Source organism: Canis lupus, chromosome 5 (genome assembly GCF_011100685.1).
Source record: "Canis lupus familiaris isolate Mischka breed German Shepherd chromosome 5, alternate assembly UU_Cfam_GSD_1.0, whole genome shotgun sequence".
Classification (NCBI taxonomy): Eukaryota; Metazoa; Chordata; class Mammalia; order Carnivora; family Canidae; genus Canis; species Canis lupus.
In genome coordinates, this window is record NC_049226.1 from 76,771,560 (window position 1) to 76,785,625 (window position 14,066).

The window sequence follows — 14,066 nt, forward strand, 5'->3', positions numbered from 1 at the left end:
CGGGAACCGCAGCGGCCCGACGGACGGCGCAGGCGCAGGCGCGGCGCGGCGCTCCCCGGGGAAGGGAACCGGGCCGCGCACGGGGAGCGCGGGCGGCGGCGGCGGGCACCTCGGGGCGGGCGCAAGGAGCCCCCTTCCCGCGACCGCGACGAGCCGGGGACGCGGAGTGACGTCGGGCCGCAGCTCGGGGTCTCCAGTCGCGCTCCGAGGTCAGGCCGGGCCGGCAGGCGGGACTCGGCCGCGCCCCGCCAGAGCCTCGCCCAGGAGGCGCCGAGCGCCCGCCGGTCCCGCGCGCCCTTCTGCGGACGGCGGACGTCCCGGCTCCGCCCGTCGGGGTCAAGCGGGCGGGCGGCCGAGCCCCAGCCCCCGCCCCCACTCCCAGCCGCGAGCCCGCGGCCCAGCGCTGCCCAGAGCCCCGGGGCGGGGCCTCGCGAGACCCAAACAAGCCCCACGTGGCAGGGGCGGGGCCGCCTCGGGGACGTCACGGCGCGCGCGTGCGCGGCAGCGACGGCCGGGCGCCGGCGTACCCTTGCTGGGGGCCGTAAAGCGCGGAAGGTCGCGGTCCCGGGCTTCCCCGGAACTTTTTACTCCCTCCGCCCCGCCCCCTTCGCTGCCTCCTCGGCCCCGGTTCTGGCGCCGGGACCGCTCCCGGCAACTGCTGTGGCTGCTGCCCCGCTGCCGCCGGGGCTTGTGCTGCGGCCCGCGGAGCCCGCCGGGGCCCGTGAGGTGAGGACACGGCGGCGGGGCCGCTCCGGCCTCCGCTCCGCGCGCGTCTCAGCGGCCCCCTTCCGCTCCGGGCTCCCGGGGGGGGGGGTCCCGGCCGCCCCCGGGTCGCGTCGCTTGCGCCAGCTCGCCTCGGCCTCGGGCGTCCGGGCCGACGGGGGTCCGCCCCGTTTCTCCCCTCCGGCCGCGGCGTCCCGGGCCTGGGGAACCCGTGCCCGGCTGCCCCGGGCCTGCGCAGCGGCTCCTCCGGGCGTCCGCGGCGACCTCGCCGGGGTCCCCGGCCTCGGGGTGCGCGGCCCCTCGCGCGGACGAGGCGGGTCTCGCCGGGGCTGGCTCCCCTGCGGGTGCAGTCGCTTCCCGCCTGGAGACGCGCGCCCCTCCGGTGCTTCCCGGATCGGCGGACGGCTGCGGAGAGCGGCGGCCGCGTTACCGGGAGAAGCGTAGGCCGGGCAGGGAGCTGTGTTCGCGGCGCGTGACCGCTCGGGGCCGACGGGAAGGACACAGGTCAGCGCCGGGACCCTCGAGTGCATTTGCCGGGGCGTGGAAGCCTGACGTCCGGGGGACGGGAGCCGGGCCACGGGGCGCACTTGGCCGGCGCTGGGCATTTGCGTTAAGTTCCTAAACTTGCCTGATCACCTGGGGGCACTTGTTGAGGATTACACACCAGGACCAGTAGGGTCAGGCTCTCCAGAGACGCAGCCTGGGCTAGAGACGTGCCAGGTGGCTCTTAGGCTGAGGCAGGTGGGGGGAATGTTGATCGACCCCCACTCACCGGGCCCCCTGGTCCCCAGCGGCCCGTTCGCACACGCGCCGTGACCATGCAGAGGAACAACTCAGGGCCTTGGAGCTGTCCTCTCGCCCTTGTTGGTGTGCGCGGATGTGAGCGTACCTAGGCCCCATACGGAGGTTGCTGGGCAGGTGTTTTTCTTCTTAGTAGAAAACATTGTGGGGTCATCTTAGTTTTAAAAAGGTGTAGTGTATTTTAGGGGTGCCTGGCTTGTTCAGTCGGAAGAGCACGTGACTTGCTGGTTAGTTGGAGTGGTGTAGAGGTTACTTAAATAGAACCTAAGGTAGGTGCCGCCGCACACCAACGTCCGTAAAAGGTGCTGTAAACCCGGTGGCATCTTTTATTTCTCGGTCTTTGCCATCTTCAGTTTCTTCTCTACTGGCTTTTTCCCGCCTCTGCTTGCAAGCTTTGCTTTGGTTTTGCTGCCAAACCTACAGGGATACTCTGGTGCCTTCCTTCTTTGTTTATCCACTTAAAATCCTCTTCTGTTCTTGTTTGCCCTCACCACTTCGGTGACTCTCTCTCTGAAGGTCACGATGCACACGAGGTCACGAATCCTCTCCTCGGTTCTTATCGCCAGAGGCTTTTTAACATAGTTTCTTCCATCTGGGACCTCATCTGTCATCATGCTGCTTCTGGGACTTTTGCAGTTCCTTTTATCCTGCCAGGGGGTGTGCCTGGTGGTTCTGTCCTCACAACTACCCTTTCTTTATTCATCTGATCTTATTTGAAAGGTAGCAGGGAGGAACGTTCTAGGGTAGATTCGGTGGTGCCGGCCTGGCAAGGTTTGACTCCTGGCTCTGCCACTCATTGGCCTTCGAGAATCATAGATGCGGTACTTCTCTGTGTCTCAGCTTCCGGGAGTGTAGAAAAGAAGTTCTGATATCTGCCTCCTAGGATTGTGAGGCTTGAGTCAGCTGTACACACGAAGCAGCATCTAGCAAGCCGATTGTAACTGCCTGTGAAAATAGTACCATTTTCTTTTTTAAAATGCTTTCACGTGATTTAGATATCCCGTCAAATCTGAGGGCCTGGCCTTGAGACCTCCGAGTCCTCATTGAGCTTTTTCCCCTGTCGTGCATTCTCTGTCCATTCATCAACGTGTATTTCCTGGGTGCCTACCCTGAATGCTGGGAAAATCATGATATAATTGGTCCGGGCTCCCAGAGAGCTCCATTACAATAGGAGCTAGAAAGTACCACTTACTGGGTGCTTCTTAGGTGCCAGTCGCCGGGTTGTTCCTTACTGTCAGATGGAGTGTCTGCAGCAGGTGTGCGAGGTAGGTAGTCCTAGCTCACCTTCTGGATGAGGAGCCCAAGGGCCAGAAACGGTCTGACTTGCTGAAAGTCCTAGAGCCAGTGAGAGGTGGGGGAGGTTTTCAGGCCCACAGCTGTCTGCCTCAGGAGCCTGCATGGTCAGCTGGGTTGTTGCGCTGCTTCCCTGAGTGGCGAACAGACCACGAGAGAGCCCGGGAAGCTCTGTGCTGGGAGAAGTGCGGGTGATAGGGGAGAATGTGGAGGCGTCACCCGCCTCAGCACTGGGGGAGAGGAGGTCTGATCCGGTGTCAAACAGGCTGAGAGCTGAGGGGATGACCTTCGTTTGAGGGTCGGGGGGAGTGGCAGGAACTAGACTACTTGGTTAGAGGAACAGTGTGCCCAGAATCCTGTCCCGTTTGAGGAATTGATTACAAGTAGTTCAGTCTGGAGAGAGAGAGAGAGGGAGAGAGAGACCGACCGACCAACCGACCGACCAGGGACGACAAGTGAGCCAGATGGTGAAGCATCCTGCACTTCCTGTTAAGGAGATGGCCTTTTCCTGAGGACATCAGAGGGTCATTGAAGAGTTTGAAGCAAGGGCGTGAAGCAAGATTTTCACTTGAGAAGACCGGCTCAGAGTCCTGTCAGGATTGTGGGGGGTGGGGAGGAGAACGGTGGGCAGAAGCCCCGTCATGACGGAAGCTTCTGCAGTAATCTGAGCAGGGGCGCGGCCTGTACTCTAGCTGCGGTGGGGATGAGAGAAGTGTAGCGTGTGGAAGCGTTGCTCCTTGCTGGCGGGCCACGTGGAGGAGATGAGAACCCTCGGTATTACCCAGGGTTCCCGTATATGGTGTCGCTGGGGACGCAGGAGTGGAGCAGGTTTGGAGATTGAGGAGGATGGGTGTCCCTGTTGGATGTGCTCAGTTTGACCTCCGGGAACCCAAGTGGACACGGCCGGGGTTCAACTAGAGGTGGGGCCACGCGTCACGGTAGGCGGTGAAGTCACCCTGGAGAGTAGCGGACCGAGGGGAGAGGCTACTCCCGGAGCACCCCGAGGGACATGGAGTCGGAAGGTCGGGCGGGGGAGAGAGGCCGGCGAAGACGTGACCAGGGGGCAGTAGGAGTCCGAATAAAACGGGGCAAGAGGGTGTGAGTAGCAGGAGCAATAGGCGCTATGGAGTGCTGGGGGTGGGGGGACGGGGCCACTGGGTGATGGGCATTAAGGAGGACATGTGATGAGCACTGGGTGTTCTATAAGACTGATGAGAATTGCTGGCTTCTATCTCTGAAACCAATAAGCAGTACATGTTAACTCATTGAATTTGAATTAAAAAAACAAAAACAGAAACAATATTTGTCGAGTGAAAAGACGGGTTGTGAGATCACATTAAGAGTCAGTTCTGACATGACCTCCGGCCACTGCAATCACTAAGGAGTAAGGAAAGGTCACAAGACAGGTGGAGACACTCAGGTGGACATCTGGATAGCTCATTGGGACTGGTTGTTTCCTATGAAGGGAAAGCGCTTTTTTTTTTTTAAGATTTTTCTTTATTTATTTGACAGAGAGCGAGCACACAAGCAGGGGCAGCAGCACAGGGAGAGGGAGCAGTGGGATCTCCACCGAGCAGGGAGCCTGATGTGGGGCTCAATCCCAGGACCCCAGGATCATGACCTGAGCCAAAGGCAGATGCTTAACCGACTGAGCCACTCATGTGCCCCTTAAGATTTTATTTATTTATTTGAGGGACAGAGTGCACGTCTGTGAGCAGAAGGGGCAGAGGGAGAGAGAGAGAATCCCGCTGTGAGGCTCAATTCCACGACACCCAGACCGTGACCTGGGCCAAAACCCAGAGTCGGACGCTCAACTGAGCCACCCAGGTGCCCTGACGGGAAATCATAATCTCCTATGTGTGTGTGTGTGGTTTTTTGTTTTTTTGTTTTGTTTTTTTTTTTGCCAAGACCATAATTTTTATAATTCAGAATTTTTAAAATTCAAAATCATTCTTTGAAGACTGTTACGGAGCTTTTGTTCCATTTCTGAAATTGGTTGGGAGGACTCAAGCATATGAAAACGCTGAGGGTCAGAGGGGAACCCCGAAGGTACGTGGAAGAGGAGCTGGCTTGACAAAGCTGGGCTCAGGGGAAGGAGGGAGAGGTTTCTGGGGGACTTGTGCGGGCGTGAACTTTTGATCCTCTGAGGGAAGGAGAGATGGTTAGATGGTTAGAGATGCAAGTGGGATGATGGTAGAGTTTCGTGGGGCGGAGGGGGGGGGGAGATGAGATGGGTTATGTGCATGGGAGGAAGGAAGAAAGGAGGCCGGGTCTGAGGTTGGGAGAGGAACAGCGTGGTGGGTTCAGATCTGCCTGTGGCCGAACCCTTGGTGGCCCGGGGCTAGGTAGGGGTGCCTGCTGGCCAGAGCCGGGAAGGAGCAGGGTCCTCTGAGGGGAGGAGAAGGAGGATGCCCGCCTTCCCTCCTGATGGCGAGCGCGGTGGGCCGGGGCTGGCCCTGTGGCGGCTTCTGTTTGAGACAGCTGGACAGGGACGGGGGTGGGGGTGGGGGGTGGGGTGGCGTGAGGCCTGGTGACTGCCTCAGGGTAGCCCAGTAATCAGCCCTGGTTGGATGGGGTTTGTCTCGGGACCCGAGTGGGCCTGCTTGGTCTCCTTCTGAGATCCTGTGTGGTGGACGGGCACCCGGGCCTTGGCCTTGGGCTAGTTGGGCTGTTTGGGGCCCACCGTGGGTCCCGGCCTGGGAGTGGCATGCTGCTGGGCGCCCTGCGTGCCAGGGCTCTGCTCTGGAGTCTCTGTTTTCCCAAGCTCGGTGACCCTGCCATCTCCAGGCAGGTCTGACTACAGTTTCTGGAACTTTGGACAGGCCTCCGTTTTGCCGGGAGAACAGTTCTCCCCGGTGGCCCAATCCTGTACCCTCTCCTTTCTCTGCCTTACAGTGTTGATTGTCTCGTAGACACGTGGGCAGGGTCCCAGCCTGTGACACCCGAGGGTGCGTGAGAAGCCCACCTCGCCTGACCCTCCCCTGCTTCTGGGAAGAGGCCCGATGGACCTGAGTCCCCAGCCCGGGGCCTGTGCAGACCCGGGGCCCACCGTCCCTCATTGTGGCGTTGGGTCCTCTCTCTCTTCTCTTCCAGGACCTCATTCTTTGTCCCCACCTCTCCTTCCTCCTCACCCCTGCCCTTCCCACCAGCAGTGAAACAGCGTCCACGGCCTGAGCCTTTGCCAGCGAAGAGTCTTGCTCTGCTCCCATTCTTTCCTGCTTCTGGCTGGGTTTTCTGCTCCCTTCAGAGCAGGATGTGAAGGAGCAGTCTGCGCTCCCTCACCTCCTCACTCTGGAGCTTGCCCTGTCCGCGTTTCATCCCGAGCACTCTCCTGCGAAGGTTGTTCTTTTTGAGGACATCAAGGGCCTCTGTTGTCAAGTCCCAGTGGAACTAGGCCATCTTGCTGCACCCCTGGGCACCCCCAGTAGTGAACCTGCTTCCTGAAACCCTTTTCTCTCTTGGCTTCCGTGACCCTCTGCCCAGTTCTCTTTCTGCTTCGCAGCGGCTCCTTCTCCGTCTCTTGAACCCCTTGTGTTTGTCTGGACGCTCTGTGAGTCTGCCCGGTACTTTGCTTCTCTTTCCGAGCTGTCTCTGCTGGGGAGCCTCAGGGTTCTTCTTGTTGCCCGGCATGCCGGGTCTCCAGATACCCCATGTGGTCCCCAAGCTTCAGGCCTGGGTGTCTAGCTGCTGCTTGGCCTTTCCACGCGGAAGCCCGCGAGGCGACCTGCCTTGACACCTCAGAGGGGGACGTTTGCTTGTCTGCGCACGCGTACCTGTGCCCTCCTCGGCCTCCCTCCCCAACCCTGGTCCTTCACACTGTAGTCCCTGGCACCGGTTACTTAACCCAGAAACCCCGCCGCCGTCCTTGTTCCTCCCCTCGCCCCATTTTAACATCCCGTTTGTCGGCAAGTGAGTTCTGTTGTTTCACCTCGAAAATAATCCAGTCGTGGCTCTGACTTCGCCGCCACCATCCTGCTGGGAGCCCCCGGGCCCTGCCGCTAGGACTGCGCAGTAGCTTCCTAGCCCTGCCTTCCCTCCGGTCGTGGAGTCCGCGCCCGCCCTGGAGCCTGACTGATCTTGGACAAGCAAATCCGGTCATGCCATTCTCTGCTTTGGTATCTTCCTCTGCACTCGGAGCAAAGCCCCCGCTCGTCACGATGGCGTCCAAGCGCCGTGTGTCGTTGCTTTCTGCCTGCCTCTCCAGCCTCGTCTTGGGTCATGTCCGCCTCGCTCCTGGTGCTGTGGGCCCACCGGCCTCCCTTCTGTGCCCGGACTCCTCGGGGTCGGCCTCACCTCAGGGCCTTGGCACGTGCGTGTGCCTCTGTCTGGGAGACCATACAGCTGGTTCTTGTTCACCGTCAGGTGGCTTTTCCAAGGTCACCTTCTCCCGAGCATCCTGTCTTACAGGTGCCTTCAGTTATTCCAGCACATTGGCCTCGGTCCTCGGTTTATGAGGGTTTATGAGCGTAGGGGGGCCGCCCCCCCCCCCCGCCCGTCGGCACCCTCCCCCACACTCAAACCCCCCCCCCCCCCCCCCCCCGCCTCTGTGTCTCTGACGAAAGTTGCATAGAGGCGAGGACCTCCTCCCCGTTGTCCACTGCTGGGCGTACAGCTAGTGAAGCGTCTGGAAGTGTGCAGATGCCTCAGACACGCGCCGAAAGCACGATTGTCTTCCTTTGTTGCTTCTTTTCGTTTCCCCATTAATCCCGTGCGTTGAGTACAGCGGGATAAGATCTGGTTGCTCTCTCCATCTAGTGTGAATGCCGGGGATCTCCCTAGGCGGGTGAGAGCACGTCTCCCAGGCCGCCGACGGACGTGATGTTCCACCAGTTGCTGTCGGTGGTCCGAAGACAAAGGACCGGCCGAGGATGGCAGAACTGGTCGTCGGGGAGAAGCGGCGCGTCTGCTGCCGAGGCGCATTCTGTCGCCCTGCCTGCCCAGGCGCAGGTCGTCATCTGCGGCGGGGGAATCATGGGCACATCCGTGGCCTATCACCTCTCCAAGATGGGGTGGAAGGATATTGTCCTTTTGGAGCAGGGCAGGTAAGGACCTGAGGGCACGCGGCTCGGGGCTCCCCTCACCCCCCACACACACACACACACGTTGTCCTGCCAGTAGCTAACCTGACTGATGATTGGCGCTAAGTAGCCTGAGAAGAACCAGAGAGAGCGAGATCTCCTGTCCGCGGTTTCGGAGTACGTGATACCCCCATTTTCTGGCTTTGGGAGAGGTGGCAGGTTCCGACTCGCCAAGTATCCAGAAAGGGTGTGTTTCATTTCAGGGTCACGGCACGCCATACCCTCTTGTCCTCTTTGTTGTTGTACACAGCAACAGAAACCCTCAAGAGCCTCCTCTGTGAGCCCAAATGAAATCGGCTACGTCCCGCCTGATTTCTGTTCCCTTTTGTCCTTGAATCCGCTTCTTTTAGAGCCACGGTAGATTTACAGGACAAATGGGAAGGCGGTGCCGCGCTCCCGTATGCCTCAGCCCCGTGCGCACCTCGGATGAACATCTGAGGCTGGGATCGCCGTTAAATAGAACGAGTCAGCGTGGATGCCTTTTTATTAACTGAAGTTCATACTTTGTCCCAAGTTGTTTCACTCTTCCCCTAATGCCCCTCTTCTGTTCTATTGCCTACCAGAAATTGGATGACCTTTAACCCGTCTGTTGTATTTATTTCTGAATAGGCAATACATTTACACGATTCAGATTGAAAAGTGTAAAAGAGTGTACAGGGAAAAGTCTGCCTCCCATCCCTGACTTCTAGCTGGAAGTTCCCCTCGCTGGAGGCAAGTTAAGTTCCTTGTGTATCGTTCCAGATAGTCCCCATGTACATGAGCAAATCTGTATGGGTCAGTTTGTATATGTGTGCCTGGGTATTTGTTTTATTATTTTTTTCTCTTTTTTTATACGAGTTAGTAGCATACCTCAAACAGTGTCGCCCCGCCCTTGCTTTTTCATTAGGATTGTTCCATAGTGTTGCATAAAAGCTTCCTCTCGTTCCTTTTTTTATGGCTGTGTAGAGCGTCCCAGGGTAGAGGGGAACTCCAGACTGTTCGATCCCGCTCGTGTCGCTGGATATGTAGGTTGCTTCCATCTTTCGATATTACAGACAATGCCGTAATGAGGATCTTTGAACTAGTTGTGCTCACAGGTGTGGGAGTCTACCTAATAGTGTTCTGGATGCCTCCTGCAGGCTGGCTGCTGGCTCTACGAGGTTCTGTGCTGGCATCCTGAGCACCGCCAGGCACTTGTCCATCGAGCAGAAGATGGCAGACTATTCCAACAAACTCTACCAGCAGTTAGAGCAAGAAACGGGCATCCAGACAGGTAAGCAGGTAGTCCCCCGCTTACCGGTCTGCCTGTGCCCAGAGTCTGGCACTCAGCACTTGACGTGGCCCGACACCACGTTTGCCTGGAGATTCGGTGGTTAAGGCTGTGTGTGAGCCTGGGCTCTGCCGCTCGCTGTGGTCTTACCTTGGGCAAGTCTGTTAGCGTGTTGAGCTGTCTCTGGCACCCCTTCCCATCAGTCGAGGGCATTCTGTCCTCGTCCCAGATACTGCCCAGAGCCTGTAGTTCTTAGGATCTTGAGGGTCTCCTGCCCCATTTCCTATTCTTTCACTCCCTGGAGCACATACAGTAAGTGGCCACGTTTGGCTCCTGAACGAAGAAGCCGAGGAAATACTTCCGTTTCGGTGCTTGATGGTGAAATCGTGGTGTTTCACCAGGTGCTCTTAAGGCTGCTTCTGACTAAGAAGCTTAAACGTAGGTTACTCCTTCATGTGTGTCATTAAGGAAAAGGAAACCCAGGGAATCGTGAGCTAAGTAGGACTGGAGCCACGGGATGGTCCCGCACGATCTCAAGTTAGGAGCCTGTCTGTCAGCGTGTGTCAGGGGATGGATTGGTCGGAAGCCCAGGGTCAAACCGAGCATCGTGGCTGATGAGAAACTGTTTGGTGGCCACGGGAATTGTCCTGAGGAAGTAGCAGGGCCTAGTGATGAAATTCAGGATGCTCGTCTACGTCAGCATTGCTCTTTTGAAGACCTGCATGATTCAGATCAGATAATTCTAGACCCCATCCTGACAAGGAACAGTAAAGCGGCTCTGCCATGTGACCCCAGCGTAAGCACAGTTTGTGGTTTCCTTTGCTGGCCGACTTAGAAATTATGTGACCCGTGATAGAGTTTTCATTGGGAAGGTGAGATTTGAATTATTAGAAAGTTTGATGACGGACTAAGGCTTTGTGGCATTTCCCTTTCATATGATTCCTACTCTGGTGAAGTGTAACGTTGTCCGTAGATCCTAGATTAAGACCCGATGTCTAGAGACTGGCATCGGGTAGGTGTGTTAGTGGGGAGAGGAGCTAGAGGTGGGGAGGGAAGAGGCCCTACGCCGTTGAGCACATAAGCGGAGCTCCCAGGCTGGCCCTGAGAGTGGGCGCCTCACTTGCCTCGCCCTGGTCCCCGCCTGGTAGATGGGCCTGACTTGGCCAGGCTTCCTTTTGAGAGGCAAGGCCTCTGGGTGCAGATAGTAAAAGTAGTTCCTGCTGCCTCACCACCTCTGGCTTTTGTTAGGGTTGCTGCCTGCTACACGCAGGACATGTGGGAGGGAGTCCCTTTGGGTTAGATTTAATTTGATGGCAACAGGTACTCACGTCGGGTATTAAGCAGAGTTTGAGTCAGAAGGGGGTCCACATAAGGGGCCCTGAGCTGGAACTGCTGACTTCGGGTGCCCTGGTTCGGTCCCTGGTGCTTTGCCGAGCCTTGCATTGTTTACCAAGCCCAGCCTGCGTGCTAGAGGGACAGGGGTCCTAGGCCTCTCTTCCATAAGGTAAGTTAGTCTCACTTCAGGTCTGGGTCACTGTCAGGAGCCCCGTAGTGGGGCTGGTGTCTCTTTGATGCTGGTGGGCAGTGAGAGAGGTGGGGGCGGGGGCGGGCTCTGGGGATCATCCTCCGTCTGTCACCCCCATTGCAGTTCAGCAGTGGTGTGGTGAAAGGGGACGTGGGGTCCCCCGCTGGAGAACTGTGTTACCTGGCAGGATGCGCAGGTTGCGCTGCATGGATTGCTGCCAGCCAGTGGACTGCTTTTGAGACATTGTGAAGTCAAGTGACCTATGTACAGCCTGGATTTCCCGATACTACATGCTAATCCTCAGAGGACGGTGCATTGAAGTGACGTGTGTGATTGGTACCTAAATATCCTGACACACAGTCCTTCATCCAGATCTGGTTGCCCACACGGATCTTGTCTCTCCAAAGTTACGTGTCGTTTTGTTGACGCTGTTTATTTAACTGTGTATCATACAGTCTTTGTACTACCTTTTGTATTGGGGATTGTCTTTCTGCTATATGTGTTTATTTCTTGTTTCCTCAAATACAGAAACATTCTTAGTAATTGTTAAATGAAATCGTGTTATGATGGCTTTCCAGATCAGCTCATAATTAAGTCTGTTTATAACTACAGAGAGAGGGTCCATATGTGTGCTGGTTTATTTATGCAGGTCCCACTACCTGCAAATATAAACCTGATATTTATAGGTCCACCCCCCCTTTTTTTTGTTATAATGATGCAGCACAGACCCTTGTCAGTATATGTTTGTTTTCTCTTGCTATTTCCAAAGGGTAGATGTAGTCAGTTGATAATTTGAGCGAAAGGTGTCTGTGTTTTAAACTGATAGGTATTGCCAGATCATCTTCCAAAAGAGGTATCCCCTCTCACCAATCATGTGTGTGAGTGCTTATTTCTTTAGCGTCTTCTCAACATTGGGTATTGTTTTATTTTTTCATTCTATTTTTTGTTAAGTAATCTCTATGCCCAACATGGGGCTCAAACTCACAACCCCAAGATCAAGAGTCTTGTGCTCTATTGACTGAGCCAGCCAGCTACCCCAACGGTATTGTTTTAATTTTTGGTAATCTGAGAGATGAAAAAAGTAATCAGATTCCAAATTGCATCTTTTTCAGTTAAACATTATATTGTAGTCTTTTTTTTTTTTAATTGAAGATTTTATCCCCTTATTCATGAGAGACACAGAGAGAGAAAAGTAGAGACAGAGGCAGAGGGAGAAGCAGGCTCCGTGCAGGGAGCCTGGTGTGGGACTCAATCCCGGTACCATGGGATTACACCCTGAGCCAAAGGCAGGCACTCAACCACTGAACCACCTGGTGTCTCCCTGTATTGTAGTCTTATTGGCCATTCATATTTCTTCTGTGACTTGTCTTTTAATATCAGATGTCTATCTTCTTACTGAATGTAAGAGTTCTGTTTTACAGCTTCAAACCTGTGTTAAAGCAAATTTTATGTCAGAAAGGTCTAGACCAAACTTTTAGAGTCCTCTGTGGGAATACAGTAGGCCATTAATCTTGTGAACCAGTGATATGCTGTTATGGCAGCTGGTTCTGTTTGGAAGAGTGCGATTTGACATCATGTGTGTACCGTGATGTGTTAGCTTTGTGCACAGTGGCACTGTCCTCCCATGAAGAGTGTTTGGTAGTGACTGGGAGTGACTGCTGAAGCCTTTGTCTGCAGGTGAGACTCAGAGTGTGATTAGCTTCCAAGTCAGTGACCATGATCACTGCACTGGTCTGGTCTATCTACAGTTTTTAAAAATCAGTCTCTAAAATGTCAGTTCTCCAATTGAGACATTCTTGTAATGTCAGGGAAGGGCATATTTCCCTGAAGATTTCAAACTAGATAAAAAAATATTTAGGTGATCCTCCTGTGCTGCCTTTTAAAAAGATACCCTGATTGATTCAGCTTTTTCATCATCAGAACTGAGAGTCTGCATGTTAGGGAGATTGTCACTCACCCAAGCGTGATCATGGTTGTGTCAGGAATATTCATTGCAACGAACAAGAATTGACTCTGACCAACTTGGGCAAAAAGGAGTTGGTTGGAAGGCTGTTGGAGCCAGTCAGTTTGGCAGGAGGCTGCCAGCTGGAGGAGGCAGTGTGGAGGCTGGGCCATGGGGACCCCACAGCAGGCAGCCCCTCAGCTGAAACAGGGCCCACTTGGCAGGACGCTGCTGCTTCAGAGAGGACTGGCCTCCACAGCCATTCTCTCACTTGCTCCAGACACAGTATCCCAGGAGGACCTGATTGGCTGAGCTTCAGCCACATTCCCACTGGCCCTGTCTCAGCCCCTGGGTGCTGATGTGAGTGGCCTACATCACGGGTCACTCTCCCACCAAAACCAGGAGGAGAAAGCCTAAAAAGACTGAAGAAAGAGATGGGTTCTGAGCTACATTCTTTTCCAAAAGGCTTTGTAAAAACAGTACTTCTCATTTTTATTTTAAGAGTGATTATTTAAGATGTACATGAAAATCTCACTTGATCTTCCAAAATCTTAGCTGAGGATGTCTGGATGGTGGTAGTGCCAGGACTCCTCACTGGTCTAGCTTGTAGTCTAGTGGGCTCGCCCCCCTCCTGGCCCCTGCAGGTGGCCTGATCTGCTTAGTCTGGGCTGGTTTTCCTTACAGGTTACATAAGGACAGGCTCGATCTTTCTGGCCCAAACTCAGGACCGGCTGATCTCCCTGAAGCGCATCAACTCGAGGCTGAAGTACGTATGAGGCTAGAAGCCTGTCCCGACGCTCCTGTCAGACTGACCTCTTGCCAGAGGGCCATGCATGTCATTGTCCCCTTGTGTTCTGCGGCAGTGTCATAGGCATCCCTTCTGAGATCATCTCCCCCAAGAAAGTCGCCGAACTTCACCCTCTCCTCAACGTGCACGACCTGGTGGGGGCCATGCATGTTCCCGAGGATGCAGTGGTGTCCTCTGCTGATGTGGCTCTCGCCCTGGCAAGTGCTGCCTCCCAAAATGGTAAGGAGGTGTCTGGGTGAGGAAGGAAGAGTTTACGTAGGAAGGTATCTTACCATCAGCATTGATACCAGCTCGCCTTCTGTGTTTTGTTTTGTTTTGTTTTTTTGCCTTCTGGTTTTGAACACTGGCTCTCACAATATTTGTTTGAATGTACTGTTAATGTTTTTCCTTAGGGCCACATTTTTCTTATTAAAGTTATAAGAACTGCTTTTATACTAAGCAGTGTGCACTTCAGGCTCCTAGAAATCCCCCCCCCCCCCCCCCCCCACACACACACAGAATCAGAGAGGCTCCGAGGTCAAGAAGCCACAGTGAGGACTGGATCCACAGCTGACTATGTCCTGGGTTTGGAATGAATGAGGGGAGCACTAACCAGTGTCTAAGGTGTTCTGCACTTCAGATGAACTGATCCGAGGCGTGGGTGAATT

The 14,066-nt window shown here is 55.3% G+C and overlaps 1 protein-coding gene across 2 annotated transcripts in view; it reads left to right on the plus strand.

Annotated features, from left to right (window-relative positions):
- The first annotated feature begins 527 nt into the window (after positions 1-527).
- Positions 528-14,066, plus strand: part of PDPR (pyruvate dehydrogenase phosphatase regulatory subunit) — a 36,351-nt gene continuing 22,812 nt past the window's right edge. The window contains exons 1-5 of one of the 2 annotated variants that reach the window (XM_038538336.1): positions 528-726; positions 7,573-7,859; positions 9,014-9,147; positions 13,296-13,377; positions 13,475-13,638. In XM_038538336.1, coding sequence (XP_038394264.1) covers positions 7,636-7,859; positions 9,014-9,147; positions 13,296-13,377; positions 13,475-13,638 — 604 coding nt within the window. In that variant the 5' untranslated portion in view covers positions 528-726; positions 7,573-7,635. Of the gene's footprint in view, positions 727-7,572; positions 7,860-8,504; positions 8,607-9,013; positions 9,148-13,295; positions 13,378-13,474; positions 13,639-14,066 lie in introns of those variants that run through there. The other variant, XM_038538337.1, reaches the window with a different exon arrangement.